Below are 23611 nucleotides of genomic sequence, written 5' to 3'. Positions count from 1 at the left end.
GCAAGACCGCATTGTCTGCTGTAAAAAATATTATTAAATGTCCATTTAAATATAATATATAGTAAAATAATATAACGCAATTATATCATGTATTTTATATTATTTTATCACTAAATAAAATAAATAAATAAATGTTGCAGTAGTTGAGAACCTCGCAACACCATGTGTGGTGTGACGCATTATTGGCTCCGCCTACAATGCAACACAGACAAGGGAACCTCCAAGACAACAGGACCTAAAGCTCTACTCAATTATAGACAAGATTATTTCATTTTGAGGACACCGATTCAACGACACCTTTTAACTCTTTCCAAGTAAACGGAGTTCGACTGGAATTCTTAGAGGTTTGATTTGGATACTTTCATAAATGTTGGTGCCTTTCTACGAGTATAACACCATACAGAAGCGGCGTCAGATAAATAACCTCGCACCAGCTCGTGTGTTATTTCAGCATCATTTTTATTAAAAAATAAATAAAATAGCCACGTTGACCTTTCTGTGATATTTGAGGTTGCTGATTGTTTGATTTGGCTGGTATTATAGTCAGCGGTACTTCTCAGCCATTGTCCTCGTTGGGGAAAAAGCGACACCCTTAGACCGCCGGTGGTACTGCAGGTGCCGGTGAGTTGTAAGTGAGACAGAGGGAGTCTGAATAATTTAACGGCGGAAAATGAGCTCCGAGGAGGCGGCAGTACCACCGAAACAGGGCGCAGATGATGATGGCATGTCCTGGTGGTACCGGTGGATCTGCAAACTGGCTGGTGTGCTTGGAGGCATATGTAAGTATCTGCATTTGTGCCATGTAATTGTGGTATGTGGCAGACCAATGCCTAATAACTACTGTACTGTGTCACCTATGTCTCCAGATAGACAGGTGTGTCTGTGTGGGATGGTATTTGACACCTTTCTAAGAAGGCATACTGTCTTACACCCAATACAATCACATCCTGAATGTTACGTGCTGGACTTGTAAAGATTTTTCATCCCTTATTGCAACACATCATAATATATCACAATAGTGATGTCATAATGTTGACAATGACATCACTCCCTTAAAGACAAAGCTGTACAACTTGAATAAAGGCACACTGTATTTGCTATTCTAGCAATAAACTTCTACAAAAAAACTTTAGGTTTGTTGATTAACATTAATCACAATAACAAGATATAATATGGATTGGCTGGTTGTTTTTTAATAAAATGGAATAGAGGGATGTTAAAAACTGCAGAGGTAAACCATGATATTCTGTCTTTCTTTAGTAATCAATACACACCCTACTGATCAGCCAGTGTGTCTAATCAATCACACCTTTGCACTGTGATCCATTATCATTAAGTGTCAGTGTGTATAAGAGAATGAAGACTAGCATCGTGCCACTACAGTATATGCTAGTCATTTCTATTATATAGAGTCTCTTTGAGGACACAGAACTGTCATGGTAACACAGGTGTCAAAGCAACTGCGACTTTCTCTTCTCTCCCTCTTTGCTCACATTTTCTCCTTTCTTTCTCATCCCTTTGTCTGTCATGTCTTTTGTCAATCATTGCTTGCAGCTTTTCTATTGATCTATCTATCATCTATTTTACTATCTATCTAATCTATCTATCTATCATTCTGTTGTTTTATCTATCTGTCTATCTAATCTATCTATCTATCATTCTGTTGTTTTATCTATCTATCTATCTATCTATCTATCTATCTATCTATCTATCTATCTATCTATCTATCTATCATTCTGTTGTTTTATCTATCTATCTATCTATCTATCTATCTATCTATCTATCTATCTATCTATCATTCTGTTGTTTTAGCTATCTATCTATCTATCTATCTATCTATCTATCTATCTATCTATCATTCTGTTGTTTTAGCTATCTATCTATCTATCTATCTATCTATCTATCATTCTGTTGTTTTATCTATCTATCTATCTATCTATCTATCTATCTGTCTATCATTCTGTTGTTTTATCTGTCTATCTATCTGTCTATCTATCATTCTGTTGTTTTATCTATCTGTTTGTCTATCTATCTGTCTATCTATCATTCTGTTGTTTTATCTATCTGTCTGTCAATCTCTCTGTCTATCTATCATTCTGTTGTTTTATCTATCTCTGTCTGTCTGTCTATCTATCATTCTGTTGTTTTATCTATCTGTCTGTCTGTCTATCTATCATTCTGTTGTTTTATCTATCTGTCTGTCAATCTATCTATCTATCTATCATTCTGTTGTTTTATCTATCTCTGTCTGTCTGTCTATCTATCATTCTGTTGTTTTATCTATCTGTCTGTCTATCTATCTGTCTGTCTATCATTCTGTTGTTTTATCTATCTCTCTGTCTGTCTATCTATCTATCTATCTATCTATCTATCTATCTATCTGTCTATCTATCATTCTGTTGTTTTATCTATCTCTGTCTGTCTGTCTGTCTATCTATCATTCTGTTGTTTTATCTATCTATCTATCTATCTATCTATCTATCTATCTATCTATCTATCTATCTATCTATCTATCTATCTATCTATCTATCTATCATTCTGTTGTTTTATCTATCTATCTGTCTATATATCTGTCTATCTATCATTCTGTTGTTTTATCTGTCTGTCTATCTATCTGTCTATCTATCATTCTGTTGTTTTATCTATCTGTCTGTCTATCTACCTGTCTGTCTATCATTCTGTTGTTTTATCTATCTCTGTCTGTCTATCTATCTGTCTATCTATCTATCATTCTGTTGTTTTATCTATCTATCTGTCTATCTATCTGTCTATCTATCATTCTGTTGTTTTATCTATCTGTCTGTCTATCTATCTGTCTATCTATCATTCTGTTGTTTTATCTATCTGTCTGTCTATCTATCTGTCTGTCTATCATTCTGTTGTTTTATCTATCTGTCTGTCTATCTATCTGTCTGTCTATCATTCTGTTGTTTTATCTATCTATCTGTCTATCTATCATTCTGTTGTTTTATCTATCTGTCTGTCAATCTATCTGTCTATCTATCATTCTGTTGTTTTATCTATCTGTCTGTCTATCTATCTGTCTGTCTATCATTCTGTTGTTTTATCTATCTGTCTCTCTATCTATCTGTCTATCTATCATTCTGTTGTTTTATCTGTCTGTCTATCTATCTGTCTGTCTATCATTCTGTTGTTTTATCTATCTGTCTCTCTATCTATCTATCTATCTATCATTCTGTTGTTTTATCTGTCTGTCTGTCTATCTATCATTCTGTTGTTTTATCTGTCTGTCTGTCTATCTATCTGTCTATCTATCATTCTGTTGTTTTATCTATCTGTCTGTCTATCATTCTGTTGTTTTATCTATCTATCTATCTGTCTGTCTGTCTGTCTGTCTATCATTCTGTTGTTTTATCTATCTGTCTGTCTATCTATCTGTCTGTCTATCATTCTGTTGTTTTATCTATCTATCTATCTATCTAGCTATCATTCTGTTGTTTTATCTATCTATCTGTCTATCTATCATTCTGTTGTTTTTATCTATCTATCTATCTATCTATCTATCTATCTATCTATCTATCTATCATTCTGTTGTTTTAGCTATCTATCTATCTATCTATCTATCTATCTATCTATCTATCATTCTGTTGTTTTATCTATCTATCTATCTATCTATCTATCTATCTATCTATCATTCTGTTGTTTTATCTGTCTATCTATCTGTCTATCTATCATTCTGTTGTTTTATCTATCTGTTTGTCTATCTATCTGTCTATCTATCATTCTGTTGTTTTATCTATCTCTGTCTGTCTGTCTATCTATCATTCTGTTGTTTTATCTATCTGTCTGTCTGTCTATCTATCATTCTGTTGTTTTATCTATCTGTCTGTCAATCTCTCTGTCTATCTATCATTCTGTTGTTTTATCTATCTCTGTCTGTCTGTCTATCTATCATTCTGTTGTTTTATCTATCTGTCTGTCTATCTATCTGTCTGTCTATCATTCTGTTGTTTTATCTATCTCTCTGTCTGTCTGTCTATCTATCTATCTATCTATCTATCTATCTATCTATCTATCTATCTGTCTATCTATCATTCTGTTGTTTTATCTATCTCTGTCTGTCTGTCTGTCTATCTATCATTCTGTTGTTTTATCTATCTGTCTATCTATCTATCTATCTATCTATCTATCTATCTATCTATCTATCTATCTATCTATCATTCTGTTGTTTTATCTATCTATCTGTCTATATATCTGTCTATCTATCATTCTGTTGTTTTATCTGTCTGTCTATCTATCTGTCTATCTATCATTCTGTTGTTTTATCTATCTGTCTGTCTATCTACCTGTCTGTCTATCATTCTGTTGTTTTATCTATCTCTCTGTCTGTCTATCTATCTGTCTATCTATCTATCATTCTGTTGTTTTATCTATCTATCTGTCTATCTATCTGTCTATCTATCATTCTGTTGTTTTATCTGTCTGTCTGTCTATCTATCTGTCTATCTATCATTCTGTTGTTTTATCTATCTGTCTGTCTATCTATCTGTCTGTCTATCATTCTGTTGTTTTATCTATCTGTCTGTCTATCTATCTGTCTGTCTATCATTCTGTTGTTTTATCTATCTATCTGTCTATCTATCATTCTGTTGTTTTATCTATCTGTCTGTCAATCTATCTGTCTATCTATCATTCTGTTGTTTAATCTATCTGTCTGTCTATCTATCTGTCTGTCTATCATTCTGTTGTTTTATCTATCTATCTATCTATCTATCTATCTAGCTATCATTCTGTTGTTTTATCTATCTATCTGTCTATCTATCATTCTGTTGTTTTATCTATCTATCTATCTATCTATCTATCTATCTATCTATCATTCTGTTGTTTTATCTATCTATCTATCTATCTATCTATCTATCATTCTGTTGTTTTATCTATCTATCTGTCTATCTATCTATCTATCTATCTATCTATCATTCTGTTGTTTTATCTATCTATCTGTCTATCTATCTGTCTATCTATCATTCTGTTGTTTTATCTGTCTGTCTGTCTGTCTATCTATCTGTCTATCTATCATTCTGTTGTTTTATCTATCTGTCTGTCTGTCTATCTATCTGTCTATCTATCATTCTGTTGTTTTATCTATCTATCTATCTATCTATCTATCTATCTATCTATCTGTCTATCTATCTATCTATCTATCATTCTGTTGTTTTATCTATCTGTCTGTCTGTCTATCTATCTGTCTATCTATCATTCTGTTGTTTTATCTATCTATCTATCTATCTATCTGTCTATCTATCTATCTATCTATCTATCATTCTGTTGTTTTATCTGTCTGTCTGTCTGTCTATCTATCTGTCTATCTATCATTCTGTTGTTTTATCTATCTATCTATCTATCTATCTATCTATCTATCTATCTGTCTATCTATCTGTCTATCTATCATTCTGTTGTTTTATCTGTCTGTCTTTCTGTCTATCTATCTGTCTATCTATCATTCTGTTGTTTTATCTATCTATCTATCTATCTATCATTCTGTTGTTTTATCTATCTATCTATCATTCTGTTGTTTTATCTATCTATCTATCTATCTATCATTCTGTTGTTTTATCTATCTATCTGTCTATCTATCTATCTATCTATCTATCTATCATTCTGTTGTTTTATCTATCTATCTATCTATCTATCATTCTGTTGTTTTATCTATCTATCTGTCTATCTATCTATCATTCTGTTGTTTTATCTATCTATCTGTCTATCTATCTGTCTATCTATCATTCTGTTGTTTTATCTGTCTGTCTGTCTATCTATCTGTCTGTCTATCATTCTGTTGTTTTATCTATCTGTCTGTCTATCATTCTGTTGTTTTATCTATCTATCTGTCTATCTATCATTCTGTTGTTTTATCTATCTATCTATCTGTCTGTCTGTCTATCTATCTATCTATCTGTCTATCTATCATTCTGTTGTTTTATCTATCTGTCTGTCTATCTATCTGTCTGTCTATCATTCTGTTGTTTTATCTATCTATCTGTCTGTCTATCTATCTGTCTGTCTATCATTCTGTTGTTTTATCTATCTATCTGTCTATCTATCTATCTATCTATCTGTCTATCTATCATTCTGTTGTTTTATCTGTCTATCTATCTGTCTATCTATCATTCTGTTGTTTTATCTATCTATCTATCTATCTATCTGTCTGTCTGTCTATCTATCTATCTATCTGTCTATCTATCATTCTGTTGTTTTATCTATCTGTCTGTCTATCTATCTGTCTGTCTATCATTCTGTTGTTTTATCTATCTGTCTGTCTATCTATCTGTCTGTCTATCATTCTGTTGTTTTATCTATCTGTCTGTCTATCATTCTGTTGTTTTATCTATCTCTATGTCTGTCTGTCTATCTATATATCTGTTGTTTTATCTATCTATCTATCTATCCATCTATCGTTCTATCTATCTATATATCTGTTGATCTATCTATCAATCTGATGAGCTATCGTTCTGTTTTTTTTATCTATCTTTCTATGTATCGATCTGTCTATCATTCTATCTGTCTAAGACTTTATTCTGATATAGAATGATTTCACTTCAGGCAGACACACTTAATAGATTCTGTATAATTCATTTGGGACACAAGAGTTCAGTAAACACAAACTCTAAACACACATTTTTGTACCACCACAATTATGAATGAGGTTTGTTGGAGTGTCAGTCTTCATGAATAGTTCTCTGTCCTCTTTCTCATATGCTGAGACACGAATGACAAAAGCAGCTGCTTTTCAACCCCAACAAAAGCTCAAGCCAACCAGCTGTTCTGCACACAGTGTCTGTTCCTCTGTGTTTATTTAACATCACTCTTTCTGTTCTTAACAAAGCTTTCAAACAGTCTGATCATCAGGATGGAAAAACTGATCCTAGACCAGTAATATATCAGCTACACCACTTAATAAGACATTAGTTTTTATTGAGATTATTGCATCTGGCAATAACGGTTTGCTTGATCGATTAACAGAAGTTTGCGAATACCAAAGATTACGATGGATAATGCACATTTTCCGTTCTAAAGTATTTTTTGACTTTTGCGTAAAATATAAGTTGCTAGCATTAAATTGGGTCACACGTTTTATAGCATTTATTAATCTTGGTTATAAAGGGGCGGGAAATCCAAACCACCAACAAAGATATACAGAGCCCCTAATCCTAACTGTGCGTGGAAGTGTCACTCCCTTTTGGATTTGGCCCAACCCCCTTCTGGAGTAACCACACCCCTTATTAAGTTATTCCGCCCTCTTTTGGAGATTTCGCCTTTATTTATCTCTCCAGCCTGCAGCTATACCTACTTTAACTTTTAAGTTGTCTAAATGCTTTACTTGTCTGTTGCCAAATTATATGTACTGTATATAATGCAATGCATTTTAATGGTCTAAATTATAATATTTGTTATATATTAGATTTATAATCATTTTACCTTAAATTGTATTATGCATATGTTTGTATTTAAGCTATATATCGGTATTATTAGCCACTCGGCTCTTTTTAAATTAAATATATATATATATATATATATCTGTGCACTAATAATGATGTTCTTTTAATGTTTTAAAGTGATTGGTAGAAAATTCAAATAAACATGGAGGTTATTTTCAAAAACTGTAACAAACTCTTTCAATTCTAGCATGTGCAACGATGGGAGTTTGGAATTGCGTGACGGTGAATCCGTTAAACATCGCGGCTGGAGTTTGGATGGTGTAAGAACAAATATTATAGTTCCCCTCTTGTTTTGTGTGGAATTTTTCCCCCATTAAATCCATGCACATTTTGCAGGTTGACAGCGTGTGTATTGTTCCTGTGTGAAGTGCCGTTCTGTTGTCAGTTTGTGGAGTTTGCTAATGTGATCGCTGCTCGAGCGGACCGACTGAAGCCGTGGCAGAAAGCCCTGTTTTACTGTGGGTGAGTGCATCTCTCCATCCCTCATATCATAAATAAATAAAACTATTATTAAACTGATTTTAATTTCGCCCTCAGGATGGCGCTGTTTCCTATTTTTTTAAGCTTTTCAATCACAACCTTATTTGGAAATGCCATCGCCTTTGCTGCAGGAGTGCTGTACGGACTCGCATCTCTTGGAAAGAAGTGAGTGATTCATTTTTCATCAATAGTCACACAGAAAAGAAAGCTGAAGATCCGACACCATTGAGCTTTAGTTCTCATGCAGACAACGACAGTTTGAGTTTGAATTTTAGACTGCACTACTCTCATATTTTATTTGTTTGTTTGTTTGTTAATTTTAGACTGCACTACTCTCATATTTTATTTGTTTGTTTGTTTGTTAATTTTAGACTGCACTACTCTCATATTTTATTTGTTTGTTTGTTTGTTAATTTTAGACTGCACTACTCTCATATTTTATTTGTTTGTTTGTTTGTTAATTTTAGACTGCACTACTCTCATATTTTATTTGTTTGTTTGTTTGTTAATTTTAGACTGCACTACTCTCATATTTTATTTGTTTGTTTGTTTGTTAATTTTAGACTGCACTACTCTCATATTTTATTTGTTTGTTTGTTTGTTAATTTTAGACTGCACTACTCTCATATTTTTATTTGTTTGTTTGTTTGTTAATTTTAGACTGCACTACTCTCATATTTTATTTGTTTGTTTGTTTGTTAATTTTAGACTGCACTACTCTCATATTTTATTTGTTTGTTTGTTTGTTAATTTTAGACTGCACTACTCTCATATTTTATTTGTTTGTTTGTTTGTTAATTTTAGACTGCACTACTCTCATATTTTATTTGTTTGTTTGTTTGTTAATTTTAGACTGCACTACTCTCATATTTTATTTGTTTGTTTGTTTGTTAATTTTAGACTGCACTACTCTCATATTTTATTTGTTTGTTTGTTTGTTAATTTTAGACTGCACTACTCTCATATTTTATTTGTTTGTTTGTTTGTTAATTTTAGACTGCACTACTCTCATATTTTATTTGTTTGTTTGTTTGTTAATTTTAGACTGCACTACTCTCATATTTTATTTGTTTGTTTGTTTGTTTGTTAATTTTAGACTGCACTACTCTCATATTTTATTTGTTTGTTTGTTTGTTTGTTTGTTAATTTTAGACTGCACTACTCTCATATTTTATTTGTTTGTTTGTTTGTTTGTTAATTTTAGACTGCACTACTCTCATATTTTATTTGTTTGTTTGTTTGTTTGTTAATTTTAGACTGCACTACTCTCATATTTTATTTGTTTGTTTGTTTGTTTGTTTGTTAATTTTAGACTGCACTACTCTCATATTTTATTTGTTTGTTTGTTTGTTAATTTTAGACTGCACTACTCTCATATTTTATTTGTTTGTTTGTTTGTTAATTTTAGACTGCACTACTCTCATATTTTATTTGTTTGTTTGTTTGTTAATTTTAGACTGCACTACTCTCATATTTTATTTGTTTGTTTGTTTGTTAATTTTAGACTGCACTACTCTCATATTTTATTTGTTTGTTTGTTTGTTAATTTTAGACTGCACTACTCTCATATTTTATTTGTTTGTTTGTTTGTTTGTTAATTTTAGACTGCACTACTCTCATATTTTATTTGTTTGTTTGTTTGTTAATTTTAGACTGCACTACTCTCATATTTTATTTGTTTGTTTGTTTGTTAATTTTAGACTGCACTACTCTCATATTTTATTTGTTTGTTTGTTTGTTAATTTTAGACTGCACTACTCTCATATTTTATTTGTTTGTTTGTTTGTTAATTTTAGACTGCACTACTCTCATATTTTATTTGTTTGTTTGTTTGTTAATTTTAGACTGCACTACTCTCATATTTTATTTGTTTGTTTGTTTGTTAATTTTAGACTGCACTACTCTCATATTTTATTTGTTTGTTTGTTTGTTTGTTAATTTTAGACTGCACTACTCTCATATTTTATTTGTTTGTTTGTTTGTTAATTTTAGACTGCACTACTCTCATATTTTATTTGTTTGTTTGTTTGTTAATTTTAGACTGCACTACTCTCATATTTTATTTGTTTGTTTGTTTGTTAATTTTAGACTGCACTACTCTCATATTTTATTTGTTTGTTTGTTTGTTAATTTTAGACTGCACTACTCTCATATTTTATTTGTTTGTTTGTTTGTTAATTTTAGACTGCACTACTCTCATATTTTATTTGTTTGTTTGTTTGTTAATTTTAGACTGCACTACTCTCATATTTTATTTGTTTGTTTGTTTGTTTGTTAATTTTAGACTGCACTACTCTCATATTTTATTTGTTTGTTTGTTTGTTAATTTTAGACTGCACTACTCTCATATTTTATTTGTTTGTTTGTTAATTTTAGACTGCACTACTCTCATATTTTATTTGTTTGTTTGTTTGTTAATTTTAGACTGCACTACTCTCATATTTTATTTGTTTGTTTGTTTGTTAATTTTAGACTGCACTACTCTCATATTTTATTTGTTTGTTTGTTTGTTAATTTTAGACTGCACTACTCTCATATTTTATTTGTTTGTTTGTTTGTTAATTTTAGACTGCACTACTCTCATATTTTATTTGTTTGTTTGTTTGTTTGTTAATTTTAGACTGCACTACTCTCATATTTTATTTGTTTGTTTGTTTGTTAATTTTAGACTGCACTACTCTCATATTTTATTTGTTTGTTTGTTTGTTAATTTTAGACTGCACTACTCTCATATTTTATTTGTTTGTTTGTTTGTTTGTTAATTTTAGACTGCACTACTCTCATATTTTATTTGTTTGTTTGTTTGTTTGTTAATTTTAGACTGCACTACTCTCATATTTTATTTGTTTGTTTGTTTGTTAATTTTAGACTGCACTACTCTCATATTTTATTTGTTTGTTTGTTTGTTTGTTAATTTTAGACTGCACTACTCTCATATTTTATTTGTTTGTTTGTTTGTTAATTTTAGACTGCACTACTCTCATATTTTATTTGTTTGTTTGTTTGTTAATTTTAGACTGCACTACTCTCATATTTTATTTATTTGTTTGTTTGTTTGTTAATTTTAGACTGCACTACTCTCATATTTTATTTATTTGTTTGTTTGTTTGTTAATTTTAGACTGCACTACTCTCATATTTTATTTATTTGTTTGTTTGTTTGTTAATTTTAGACTGCACTACTCTCATATTTTATTTATTTGTTTGTTTGTTTGTTAATTTTAGACTGCACTACTCTCATATTTTATTTATTTGTTTGTTTGTTTTTAATTTTAGACTGCACTACTCTCATATTATATTTTGTTTGTTTTTAATTTTAGACCCTGTCTGTCTTTATTTATTTGTTAATTTTGGACCCTGCCTGACTATTTGTTGTCTAAAATTTGACCCAGCTTGACTCTTGAATTCTAACTATTTATTTATTTGTATAGTTCATTTCAGACCCTGCATGACTCTCAGATTTTATGTGTTTGTTTGTTTTTTTTATTTGGAACTTGCCCGACTCCTAAATTGTATTTATTTATTAGTTTTTTGACCCTACCTGCGCATTTTTTTTATTTGTTTTGTTAATTGTGGACCCTGGTCGACTCCCACATTTAATATACATATATATATATGTATGTATGTGTGTGTTTTATTTAGGGGATTTTGCCTTCTAATTTATAGTTGAGCATAGACATGGAATGTCTGACGCCCTCATTGTACTCTCTCTCTCTCTTGCAGAGGCGATGCGGTGAGCTACGCTCGATTACAGCACCAGAGACAGGGCGATGAAGAGAAGCTTGCAGGAACAACTGATGTATCTGTGCCGTGAATCTCCCGTCGTCACCTCCTCTACCTCCTCCACCCTCTCACTCTCTCTTTTTCTCTGTAACAAGGTGGACACCTGACTGAAGTGTCTCCTCACTGTTTGATGTGGTAAAACCTTAGTGTAGATGTCTTCTTTAGTGTGAAACAAAGGAAAACTAGGCTGTGAGGTATACAAGTACAGTCCGATGTCCCTCGGTGTCGAACATTCAGCTGAATAAACATTAAAAATACATCGATTCGAAATCATTGAAATTGTAATAAAAAATTAGACATTAAGACTGGACATCTGTCCCTCACAGCCTCGTGTTAAAGCTGGCGTCTGCCCTGTCTAACGTTTAAACATATGCTAACCTTTGACCTCTGAAAGAGCCAGTCAGTGGGAAACTGTTCTCTAGTTAATTTGTGTGAATGTTAATTTTAAAAATGGGTTTTAAGTGAATATTTTGATGAAGGATTGTGTTCTCTTTTATTTATTTAATTGTATTTTTGTCTCAATTTATTAAAACCGTAATGGGTCGACCTTCGGTTCTTTGGCTTTTAACTGTTTGTTTCCATTTTATTTACAAATCCCAGAGCTGTAGAGGTTTTAACACATAAACTACCGTCTCCTGCGTCGTCCCTCATGACAAACGACCGCAGCACACGCATTTGGAAGTTTGGCCATTGGGATTTTTCCCAGAATTCTTCCGTTCTATAGATGAGAAAATACAAAAAGAGGCATTTGTTAAATGTAAAACGTTGCAAACGATGAACAAAAATTACATTTTTAAGCATGCAAAATATGTTTCGACGATTACAGGTGTTTTTAAAACCACTGCAGGGATATAAACGAAGCGTGTGTGTGTGTGTTTGTGTGTCTCTGTTTACCTGAAATATTATGCTGCAGCATGTTTTGAGTACTAAAGAAATGGTGGAATGTAATTGTGCTACGCTGCTCCAAAAAGCTTGGTCACTTTCATTAAGTATTTTACATTAAGTACAATATCTTTTGTTTCATAATAAGCTTGTGTGAGCGTTTTTCTAAATGAAGTTGCAAGAGATCTTTTTAAAGGGTTTCCTCTATGTAACGCTCCATCTTTAGGACCGTGTGTGCATTTATGCATTCTTAACCCTTGGATGGACTCACAGGTCAATTTGACCCATTTGAACGTTTAACACTGATTGACATCCTCCACAGAGGTGATCTGAACCTGGCAATGTTTATTTTTAAATGTCATGCATTTATAAACAAAGCTATAAAAAAAAAGAACCTTTGTACCTCCGGGTCAATTTGACCCGGTTCATATAAAAAGGTGTCAAATGGTAGAAATATTTAAGTACACATACTAATAATTGCATACACTCATTGACAACAGATACAAATGCTATCACAATATTCTTCTTATCGATATTAATTTGTTCAAAAGTTATTTTAGTGTTAACTCAGTGTTCATTCAAATGTTTGACATGTTCAAATTAGAATATAAACAAATAAACACCTTATTGAAAAATGTAGAATATATGCAAGTTACCGAGATCACATTAGTAGTCCATTCAGAGGCTGAGATATTCCACAAAACATGGGGGAAGGGCGGGGCTTCCCGAAAATGACTGGATGTCTATGGGCGGAGTCACAAAACACTGTGCCCCCTGCATTTCTGATCTGTAGGGGAGACCAGGAAGTGTTGTAACACTGTCAGTTTGACCAATCAGAAAAGAGCTGCGATGATGTCATCAATATCATAGACTCCAATTTCCTTTTCGAGCTCACATGAGAAGTGGCAGGTCTCTGTTAGAAACACTGTGAATTTTATAACCAAAAAACAGATTTTCAGGTAAACAAAAGTATTTTTTTTTTTAGCAACATTATTTTTTGCCTAGTGTTCTTTCTATTGTAGATACAATGTTGCAACTTATATCACCTAAAGTAGCCGTTTCTCTAGTTTAATGTGATGCTTTGCATTCATGCTAACTCTAAACCCACATACCTTAAACAGTTAGCTATATAATGGCTGGTTGTTGTGGGGATTGTTGTAACAGTTCATGAAAAATGTTACAACCATCCCCTCACTTTGTACTTAGCTTTTTGTACTTTTCACCTTTTTTCTAGCATGCCTAGGCAGTGGAAGCGTAAGACAGACATTTTGAGAAAGGCTGCAATTGAAGTCAGGCAGGGAAAATCTGTGAGATCAGTCGCCAAGACCGATTCCATCTGTCACGTCACATTGTACAGATATTGTAAAGCCGCAAAGAAGCTAAGAGAGGAGGGTTCACGTGAGAAGCCCCATGTAGGCTACCGTAGTAGTCAGGAACTCTTGACAGAGTATTTGACGGATATTATATTATATTGTGATAGGTTATATAGAAAACGTAGTTTTTTCTGGTGTTTGCTGCCATCTAGTGGAATTATCTATGACTAAAAATACGGAGATCGAGCAAACAGAGCCTTTAATACAAGCTTTTGAAATTAAAGAAACGTTCATTGTGACCCAGCAGGTTCAAAGTAGGGACTTGATCGCGAACCATCCAAGGGATAAGCTTCTTTAAAGGGCTTTTCTGGAATTATTGTAATTATGCATTGATGATGTGTTTGTTGGGTTTTGTTTACCAAACTGCTGCATCTACCTGAGCCAGTCTCAACACTGACCGTTAGTATGAAAGCCAAAATGACTAAAAAGCAAGATGAAATATTTATCACTGAGGTCAGAGGTCACTCTGTCCACACTGGCTTTATTTTATCAGTATGAAAGACTCCAAGCTTTCAACGACTAAACTTTACAAGCAGTTAAGACACAAATATTGGCATGTAGATTTTTTTACCAAGAGGTTTCCAGTAACACAATTGAGATTGTCCAAATCCACCAGCACACAAACCAGCTTCAATCACTACATCTATATGATTCTAATCTTTCCATATAAAATGAATGTTTACATCAATACCTTTCAGTGGTGTATCTATAGAAGTGTTTATTGCAAGATCTTCGTCTCTGTAATCTTGAAATCAAAAATCCTCTGAATGTGGTTCCAGATAGTGTCACAAAACACCTCAAAGCTATTTACTATATAACCAGACACGCAGAGAACTACTAACTTGAAGGGAGGACACACCAAAATTGTTGGATTTGTGGGGTGCAAACTCATGAGAGGTGAAAGTCATAGCTGGTGTTCCAAATGTATATTTTCCATTGATTCGTTAAATGTATATAAAGCTTTGTGTTTGGTCTTAAAGTAACACAAGGACATTTTAGAAAATGTTACCAAACAATTAGGCTAATAAGCTTCAGAGTAGTTGACTTTAGTCGTGAAGCTTGTGTTATATCTTTGTGTTGGATTAATGAAATGATTTTCCCATGCACTCAATAAAGTCATCTGTCTTTCAAACCTCTCTTATTGCCTGAGTTCTTAATGGAGATTTAAACATTACTTTGCTTTTAGGAATACAAATCTATCTCCTTTTAGAATGAACAAGACCATTGACTATAAGACTCAATTTTAGCAGGGGCCCGGGTATCTCAGCGAGTATTGATGCTGGCTACCACACCTGGAGTCTCGAGTTCGAATCCAGGGTGTGCTGAGTGACTCCAGCCAGGTCTCCTAGGCAACCAAATTGGCACGGTTGCGAGGGAGGGTATAGTCACATGGGGTACCCTGCTCACGGTCACGATTAGGGGTTCTCGCTCTCAAAGGGGCGTGTGGTGAGTTGTGCATGGATTGTGGAGAGTAGCATGAGCCTCCACATGCTGTGATTCTCCGCAGTGTCATGCACAACGAGTCACGTGATAAGATGCAAGGATTGACGATCTCAGAAGCGGAGGCAACTGAGACTTGTCCTCCGCCACCCGGATTGAGGTGAGTAACCGTGCCACCACGAGGATCTACTAAGTAGTGGGAATTGGGCATTCCAAATTGGGAGAATGGGTATTTAAAAAAAATAAAGAAAAGTTTAAGTTTTAGCATGTTTAGTCCAAATCAACGAGCCAGAGTTCAATTCTGTTATCCGTTGTATTTGATTAGATTTTCCTAATAAAACCAAAAAACCTCCAAGCGAAGTATTTCATGTGTCTTTTAATAGAATTCCAGTCATTGCTGCATGGAAAACCTCAAATAAAAGTTACATGGATCTTCTATGTCTACTGCTTTTTAAACAATTTATGTTTAAATGAATCGGTATAAAAATGGGTTCATTGTTGAGCCACTTACAAACTGACTTAATTTGTGTTAAAGTTGCTGTAAGCGATTTTGTTTCATGGAAAGGCATCCAAAAACATTTTCATACTCCCTGAAAGACATGAATGAAATAAGTGTCCTGAGCTATCTCATTGGTCTCTGTAGCAGCTCTAGACTCTGTAAACGGCAAACAAAAATCTGTCTGCAGGCCGTGGCCAATGACGCTTTATGCCTGTCAATCAAACGCCGCATTCTCATAATGATGTTGTTGTAGCAAATTACTGAGGCATAAAGACATTTTTATGCCATGTTTTTCATGCCAGTTGTCAGTTGAGGGCACTATTGTGCTATAGTTGTGTTTGACAACTGTGGGATGACGGTCTTCTGCTCAGTTTTGGATGTTTTGGAAAGAGGGGGCGTGGCTAATTCAACAGTTCAGCTCGCAAAATCGCTTACAGCACCTTTAACTTACAACCGCTAAACTGCACTGAACATTGGTAGATATAAACACTTAGTGAACATCTCACCAGATAACATTTCTGACTGATTGACTCCAGATGGATTAAACTTTATATGGCAGCAAGTGACATTAAAATATTTTAAACTTACATACTTGCATATAATCTTATGTGCTGTTGCAAACCGGTATGTGGCAATGAATGTTGATGGAGGCTGTCATTCTGACTAACATCTGCTTTAGAGTTAAGTAAACCATCTAAATATTTCTTTCAGCAAAACATCCTCCGATGTTTTTACAAATTGACAGTTTTACATATGGACACAGAACTTCAGGAAGTAAAAAGCATTTTGAACACTGACAGCATTGCACCATAATGTAACGGGGGGTGGGGGGGCTTTACTCGATAGCACTGCATGTGTCACTCAAAAACAGTTTTCTGCTCAGATCTCAGTCCTGATCCAGTTTGTTGACTGTGAATCGTTTCGTAGGCTGGGTCTCAGTTTTAGGCTCTCTGCGTATGCGGGGACTCTTCGGCTGTTTACCCCTAGACCTGCTGGCCTTAAGCTCTGCCTCCCATTGCTTCCTCACCATAGTGTACAACCTCATGGTAGCCTGGGCATCTTGAACCTGAAAGAGAGATAGACAGCAAACACGCAAGCTGGTGTGATTTTTCGCTGATGCTCATTTCAAATGCAAATGTAATTTCTTAAAGGCACAGCAGCAGATTCTAAGAGTCAGAGAGAGGGTAGAAAATTAAACCGTAAAATATATCAAATAAAAAAACAAGACAAGATTGTTTTTTGGCATACGTTTTGTCTGGCATTATGAACAGTGTTTCAATTTGTCAGATGTTAATGAGAGACTTACAGATGAATGTTCACCCTTCTGGACTTGAACATTAAGAATCTCTTTGCATAAAACCCTCAATGCAGGACGTCCACTCTAAGAGAAAAAATAAACTATTTTAAAAAGTAATCAATTGCAGTTACCATAGCATGCATATATTTACTAAAGACCCCATGAAATCAAAACAGGACGTTTCTGGCTTTATTTAAATGTAGTTTAGCTTTGAAGCCATCTATTTGCTTGTGTATATTCCTAAAAGCTGACAAAATAAACTTGTAGCACATATAAGAAATTTCAATTTACAGCCTTTCTCTTTAAGGAAAATTGACTTTTTATGACCAAACAGTTTTTCAAAATTAAATTGTCAATCTGACTTTAATCCATTTAGGTTTTTGTAGTCTGAACCGGGATAAAATAAACAAAATTAAATTAAATGTATACAAGCCTGATCCAAAACACACATGTAAGTCTCAGACTGAACGGTTCAGATCGGATTTCATGTTTTCTTTCCTGCCATTTGTTGTGCGTGACGGGTTGTTCAGTGAGGTGTTGCGACGAAAAGACAAATACTGTGTTTCGAACGGCTTATGTGATGCCTTAACGGGACACTTAGAAGGGGAAACAATAACGATGCCCACGCTTTAGAATCGTTAAAAAGAGAATTTTCAATTTAAAAAAATGACAGTTCAGAGAGACCATTTTATTTGGGACGTTACAATTTGGCAAAAATATGGTTTCTTGTAAAACCTAGCAGCAACAAATATTGCATATGCCACCTCTCACATATTTTAAGCTGTTGTCGGTGACGAATGTGTTCATATTTGGATACCGCCCTCATGAAAATCATCCATTGCTAAACACTCACACGTGGTGAACATATGCAAGCTTGCATTGTTACAGGACAACTAGTGAAGACATGCTAGCTGAAATAGGGCCTGCAACTAACGATTATTTTGATAATCGATTAATCTAACGATTATTGAACTATTCTGCAATTATTGTAACAATTAATCATTAGCTCTTAACCTATTATTCAGCTTGTGATTATTCGTGTGTGCTCGAGTATGCATCAGCCAGAGCAGTTTCATTCTCTCCCCCTCAGATCGGGACACTTCATGCAACTCATAGAAGAGGTGCTGGCCAGTTTTGGAGTTTGTAGTTATTTACATGATCTGCTTCCATTTTATTTGAACTTTAATAAAGCTGTAACGCATTAAATATAAGTGCATTTAAGATGTAACACCGGGGTGTTTCCTTTAAAGACCTCCGGCTCCACTTATTCCACAACGAGAGTGCTTCTGTATTTACTTATTTGGTATTTTTGTATAATTCCTTCATACTTTGTGATCTACATACATCATCTGAAGCTGTTTGTGAAATTTAGAGTGCATCTGGACCGTGATCTGTGTAATTCTTCCTCTCAGTCAGGCGCGAACTTCAGTGCTGCTTGTGCGCCATCATTCGAGTTTCGTATGATCTCATGTTACGTCAAATGACATCAGATGACTATTCGACAACAAAAATGTTTGTCGCCAATTTTTTATTGTCGATAACGTCGATTAATCGTTTCAGCCCTAGTCTGAACAGAAAAAAACACCCACACAATCCTGCAGATTGAACAGTCCTTCTAAAGTCATTTTTCTGTAATGTGAACAAAGCCTGTAGTCTTTCACAACTAAGATTTTTGTCCAATCAAATGCATTTTGTTATGTCCCACCTAAACCTCCTGTTTTAATAGAAATTACGTCAACTCAGGAAACCAAAAAAAACAACTAAGCTCTTCGTTTTCAAGGGGACTTCAAGTTTTCAGAGATTTGAGGACTAATAGTTGTTCAGCGATTCCTACCTTTACCCTCTGCTTAAATGGTTTGTATTTCTGTGTGTCTCTAATCATCTTCTTCGGATGATCCAGCAACAAAATCTACAATTAAGACAAAGGTGTTTTGATTACCTCGACAGATATTAAACAATTCATCAGTTAAGAAGGTCGTTTTTCTGTTTTGTGACCTCCATAATACCATACTGTACCTTTAAGTCATTATGGATGGCGTGTCCCACTAAAATTCGTGCTTTCAGAATCTGTGCCACTTCCTTCTGAACTGTCCTAAAGTCCTCACCTGTCAATCCCATGAAGAACTCACATTCAGTGTGTATTCACCATCAAAATACTTGTGTACGGTCTGATAATGTTTGTAGGATTATGTCAGCTCTGTTGGTCCAGTGATGCCAGGACTTTGAAGCTCCAAAAAGCACATACAGGCAGCATAAAAGTAATCCATATGGTTAAAAGTGGTTTAAACCATGTTTTCAGAAGAGATATGATAGGTTTGGTTGAGAAACTATTCTTTTTTTTACTATAAATCTCCACTTTCGTTTTTGACTATTTGCATTCTTCGTGCATATCGCCACCTATTGGCAGGGAGAAGAATTTATGGTAAAAAAGGACTAAAATATTTGTTTGTTTCTCAACAACACCCATCATATATCTTCATAAGAAATGGATTTAAACATTGGAGTCATATGGATTACTTTCATGCTGCCTTTATATGCTTTTTGGAGCTTCATAATTCTGGCTACCATTCACTTGCATTGTATGGACCAACAGAGCTGAAATATTCTTCTAAAAATCTTCGTTTGTGTTCAGCAGAAGACAGAAAGTCAAACACATCTGGAATGGCATGAGGGTGAATAAATTATGAAATAATTTTCATTTTTGGGTGAGCTATACCTTTAAATAAAATACCATCTGTTTATCCTCTATTCAAAAGCAATACTGGAAAAACTTATTTAATCATTTCAGAGCAGATCCTGACCATTTACGATGTCCGCCGGTCTGATGCCACTAACTGCCGTCCGGTAGTCGGTGACCTTCTCAGAAGGTTTGACGTATTTATCGTAAATGCATTTCCCGTGGATGTTAACGAGCGAGACTCGTGCTAGAATGCTATCCTCGCCATCGGGGCCGACGCCCACCATCTCACAGTCCATAGCAACAGCACGGGTCAATCTGAAATCACCATGACGATAAGAGGGATTAGTTTACAGCTCTGCATTTCAAACTCATCTACAAATTACACACAGTACTAGTTTTACTTTTGAGAATTCGTTTTTTGAGCAGTCTCTTACCCCTCAAACGAGTGTTCTTTCACGAGAGCTTTCTCAATAATATCTACGTCACTCTTAATTATTCCGTTACGTTTCCGTACGATGTCAGCGGCCTCTGGACCCACGGTGGCCTCAATGTCATCGGGGTTAACGTCATCAAACCAGATATCAAGCCTGATAGGAAACAGAGGGTTAATAGGGGACATTAATAATCTGCAACATCACTCGAATTTACATTTGCACACATTCAAGAAGAAAACATGTTAAAGGAATTGCTTGCCAAAAAATTACAATTCTATCATCATTTATTCACCCTCATGTTGTTCCAAACATGTTTGGCTTTCTTTCAACCATGGAACACAAAAGATGATGTTAGGCAGAATGATAGCCTCGGTCACCAGTCATTACATCTTCACACAATGAAAGTGAATGGTGACTGATGCTATCATTCTGCCAAACATCTCCTTGTTGTGTTCCACTGAAGAAAAAAAGTCATTCGAGTTTATTTTTCAGGGTGAACTATTTTGTTTATCATTCGATTTTGTTTTTCAGAAAAGACTCAGAATGTCAAATGAAACAGCAGTCAAAATGTGTTTGCGTTTACATACTTTTCGGTTTTAATTTCCGCCTCCTTTAATTTCTTCTTTTTGTCCATTGGTTTGTTTTTCTCTGTTTTTTCCTCCTTTCTTTTCCTCTTCTCTGCTTTGTACTGTTTGTGTATGGTTGGGCCTTTTCCATTCTGTTGGTTTCCATCTTTTTCTGATTGACCAGTTTTCTCTCGTGGGGGTTTGACGTTCTGTTTTGATTTATTTATGCGTTTATCTGGTTTGTGAGAGTCTGTTGCCGTTTTTTGAGGCTGCTTTCCTTTAACTCCTGCGTCTTTCATCTGTTTGGTGCCTTCAGTCTTATTTGAGGCCAGACCCTAAAACCCAAAGAAAATAAATAACACTGTCAAAGAATCATGCAAAAAAAATATCTGCTGATCATTCATAATTTGTCATATTGTCTAAGGCTCAACTTGTTAGCAAACTAAAAATTGCAAGAATGATTTTCTGGCTGGAAATTATAAATGTGCCAATTTTGCAGGGAAAAATATGTTAAAAATACAATAAAATGAATTGAATTTGACAAACATGAAATATATGTGAATATATCTGCTTTTATATACATACACAATAAATGTTCTTGCAAAATGCATACATTTTATATTGTGGTAGATCTTTTACTGAACAACTAGTTTTCTGTAGTGTTTGACATTGTTTCGATATGTGAAATATTTGTAGGGCACATACATATATTTTTTAACAACACAAAAATATGAATTAAATAAATGCATAAATAAGGACATAATAGTATAAATGTTGATTTATGTCATATTTGAAAACGTACTTATTTAAATGTACAATTATCCCTTTTAATTTTTTACATTTATCTGGAAATATATTTATTCGTTTTCATAATGTCAGACTTTGTCCCCCATATTTGTCATTTAATATAATCATGGCAAAAGCATTCATCTCACCTGCAGCAAATTCTTCCAGTTGGTTGAAAACTCTTGATCATTTTTGGGGAAAATGTCCTTCTTTATAGGTTTAGGTTTTGCTTCCATCTTTGCTTTCTTGACAAACACTTGATTCTTTCTCAAGGCACGTTTATTTTTCTTGTTCCTCTCTTTTGATGGACCATTAGTCTGACTACTGTCAGCAGGTTCCTTCAACTTAACTTTAGACATCTTAAAGCTTAGCTTAAGTAACCTGAATACTGAAACACTACACCAAAGTGTTGCTTAGCGTTTCTTTTTTTTTTATTACATTTAGCACGAACTTACTGGCGTTGTGATTTATTTGTCTAGAAGACCATTAAATGTACTTTACTAGCTGTTATGTTGTTAAATTTGAAGCTTTCTAGCGTAACACAGCCATATGACGTGCATGCCAACACTGAAATTAGCGAATATCGAAACAGTATAAATCTCTCTATAGGAATTTATCAAGTGTTATACGCAAATCAAACTGAGAGAATTATCTAAACCATACCATGAGAAAACCATGCTGCTGGAACGTTAAGTCGTGTGTAACAGCTATGTGGTCCGTGCAGATGCAGCAATCGGTGAAGCAAGGTTCCGCTCTGTACGGCGGAGGATCTGAAAATTATTTTTAAACTAAATGCAAATTTAAGACAGGTTGTTTCATAATTCAGTCACAAATATCGTTATTATCCCTCCTATGGTATTGAAAAATGGCACCTCCCTTTGGTATTCGGTGTCATTTGTTGACCGGTGTTACAATATATTCAGTACCTTGCAAGGTAGAAGCGTACATTCATTATCCTGCGTTTCAGTGGGCGGAGCATCATGAATATTCATTAATATCCTGCGTTCCAGCGGGCGGAGCATACATGAATATTGTTACGGAAATGTAAACAGTTAATTTGTCAACACTTTTTATTACCTTTTCGAATTAATCCCTCATAAAACTTTAATCATGATGGCGGCGGTGCCCTAACGTTTTCTGTTCCACCACAACCCGCATGTCAGGATAAATCATGAATATTCATGTTTGGTCCGCCCACTGGAATGCAGAATAAATAATGAATATTCATATATGCTGCGCACATTGGAACAACATATCTCAGGAAATTAATGTATTGTAACACCGGAAGGAGATGAGTAACCTCTTTTTTTTTTTTTTTTTAATGATGATGATGATAATATTTTTTCTTCCCTGCATAAAATAATGCATTTCTTTGTTTATTATTTACAAATTTCTAAATTGTATCATTACTTTGAATATACAAAGGTTTGTTTGTAATTAAATTCAGAACCTAAACTTCTATTAGAAATATGAGAATGTGACAAAAATTGGAGGCAGATTGCTGCCATCTGGTGAACAAAATATAAATAACATGATTTGAAAGTCATGCCAGTAACAGCCAGTAGATGGCTGCAGCCACCCACTGTGTAGTCGGATGGCTTGTTGTAACCACATTTGATATTTTATCACAATATGCATTTGCATATATATTTAGACCGTATCAAACTATTATTTGTCAAAATGTTGTATTTTAAAGTTGATTTTTACAGTTAATGTCATGAACCTAGCAACCAAACCTGACCATGGTGTTACAAATAGAAGACACAGAATAAGCATTTTTCTACCAATAATTTATTTTAAACATAAAAATGTAATAACTCAAAGTAAATGCATAATAATATTAAGAACTTTAACATCAAGAAACATAAATTAACTTCAAATTCTGAAAATGAAGAATCAGGGTAAATATTTTTCAAATTCAAACTTTCTACAGTAAAG

The 23611-nt window shown here is 34.0% G+C and overlaps 2 protein-coding genes across 4 annotated transcripts; one reads left to right on the top strand and one right to left on the bottom strand.

The window, feature by feature from the left end:
- Positions 1 to 213: 213 nt before the first annotated feature.
- Positions 214 to 15590, top strand: cacfd1 (calcium channel flower domain containing 1). 3 transcript variants are annotated; one of them, XM_052104134.1, is made up of 6 exons: positions 214 to 344; positions 544 to 779; positions 7642 to 7714; positions 7791 to 7916; positions 7992 to 8099; positions 11657 to 15590. In XM_052104134.1, exons 2-6 carry the CDS (start codon positions 671 to 673, stop codon positions 11745 to 11747), a joined length of 507 nt encoding a protein of 168 aa, XP_051960094.1. In that variant the 5' UTR covers positions 214 to 344; positions 544 to 670; the 3' UTR covers positions 11748 to 15590. The 3 variants fall into 3 exon arrangements, with proteins under 3 accessions (XP_051960094.1, XP_051960095.1, XP_051960091.1); XM_052104135.1 differs by having other exon boundaries at positions 218 to 437; XM_052104131.1 differs by having other exon boundaries at positions 218 to 779.
- A 182-nt stretch (positions 15591 to 15772) lies between these two features.
- On the bottom strand, positions 15773 to 22413 carry rexo4 (REX4 homolog, 3'-5' exonuclease). Its single transcript, XM_052104102.1, has 8 exons — positions 21823 to 22413; positions 20909 to 21222; positions 20322 to 20474; positions 20009 to 20202; positions 19224 to 19312; positions 19042 to 19116; positions 17217 to 17291; positions 15773 to 16976 (listed from the first exon to the last, which is right to left on the bottom strand). Exons 1-8 carry the CDS (start codon positions 22030 to 22032, stop codon positions 16797 to 16799), a joined length of 1290 nt encoding a protein of 429 aa, XP_051960062.1. The 5' UTR covers positions 22033 to 22413; the 3' UTR covers positions 15773 to 16796.
- Positions 22414 to 23611: the final 1198 nt, after the last annotated feature.

This window comes from Xyrauchen texanus, chromosome 34 (assembly GCF_025860055.1).
Source record: "Xyrauchen texanus isolate HMW12.3.18 chromosome 34, RBS_HiC_50CHRs, whole genome shotgun sequence".
In the NCBI taxonomy this organism is placed as follows: domain Eukaryota; kingdom Metazoa; phylum Chordata; class Actinopteri; order Cypriniformes; family Catostomidae; genus Xyrauchen; species Xyrauchen texanus.
The sequence above is the reverse complement of the archived record's forward strand: the minus strand, read 5'-3'. Positions and strand labels throughout refer to the sequence as shown.

What these genes read in the sequence shown, in the direction of transcription:
- cacfd1 (XM_052104134.1), top strand. Translation starts at nt 671, where the DNA reads ATGAGCTCCGAGGAGGCGGCAGTACCACCGAAACAGGGCGCAGATGAT. An exon ending in TGGTGTGCTTGGAGGCATAT is followed by an intron (nt 780 to 7,641) that starts GTAAGTATCTGC and finishes TTTCAATTCTAG; the next exon opens with CATGTGCAACGATGGGAGTT. An exon ending in AAAGCCCTGTTTTACTGTGG is followed by an intron (nt 7,917 to 7,991) that starts GTGAGTGCATCT and finishes TTTCGCCCTCAG; the next exon opens with GATGGCGCTGTTTCCTATTT.
- rexo4 (XM_052104102.1), bottom strand. Translation starts at nt 22,032, where the DNA reads ATGTCTAAAGTTAAGTTGAAGGAACCTGCTGACAGTAGTCAGACTAAT. An exon ending in ACTGGAAGAATTTGCTGCAG is followed by an intron (nt 21,223 to 21,822) that starts GTGAGATGAATG and finishes TTTGGGTTTTAG; the next exon opens with GGTCTGGCCTCAAATAAGAC. An exon ending in GCGGAAATTAAAACCGAAAA is followed by an intron (nt 20,475 to 20,908) that starts GTATGTAAACGC and finishes GTTTCCTATCAG; the next exon opens with GCTTGATATCTGGTTTGATG.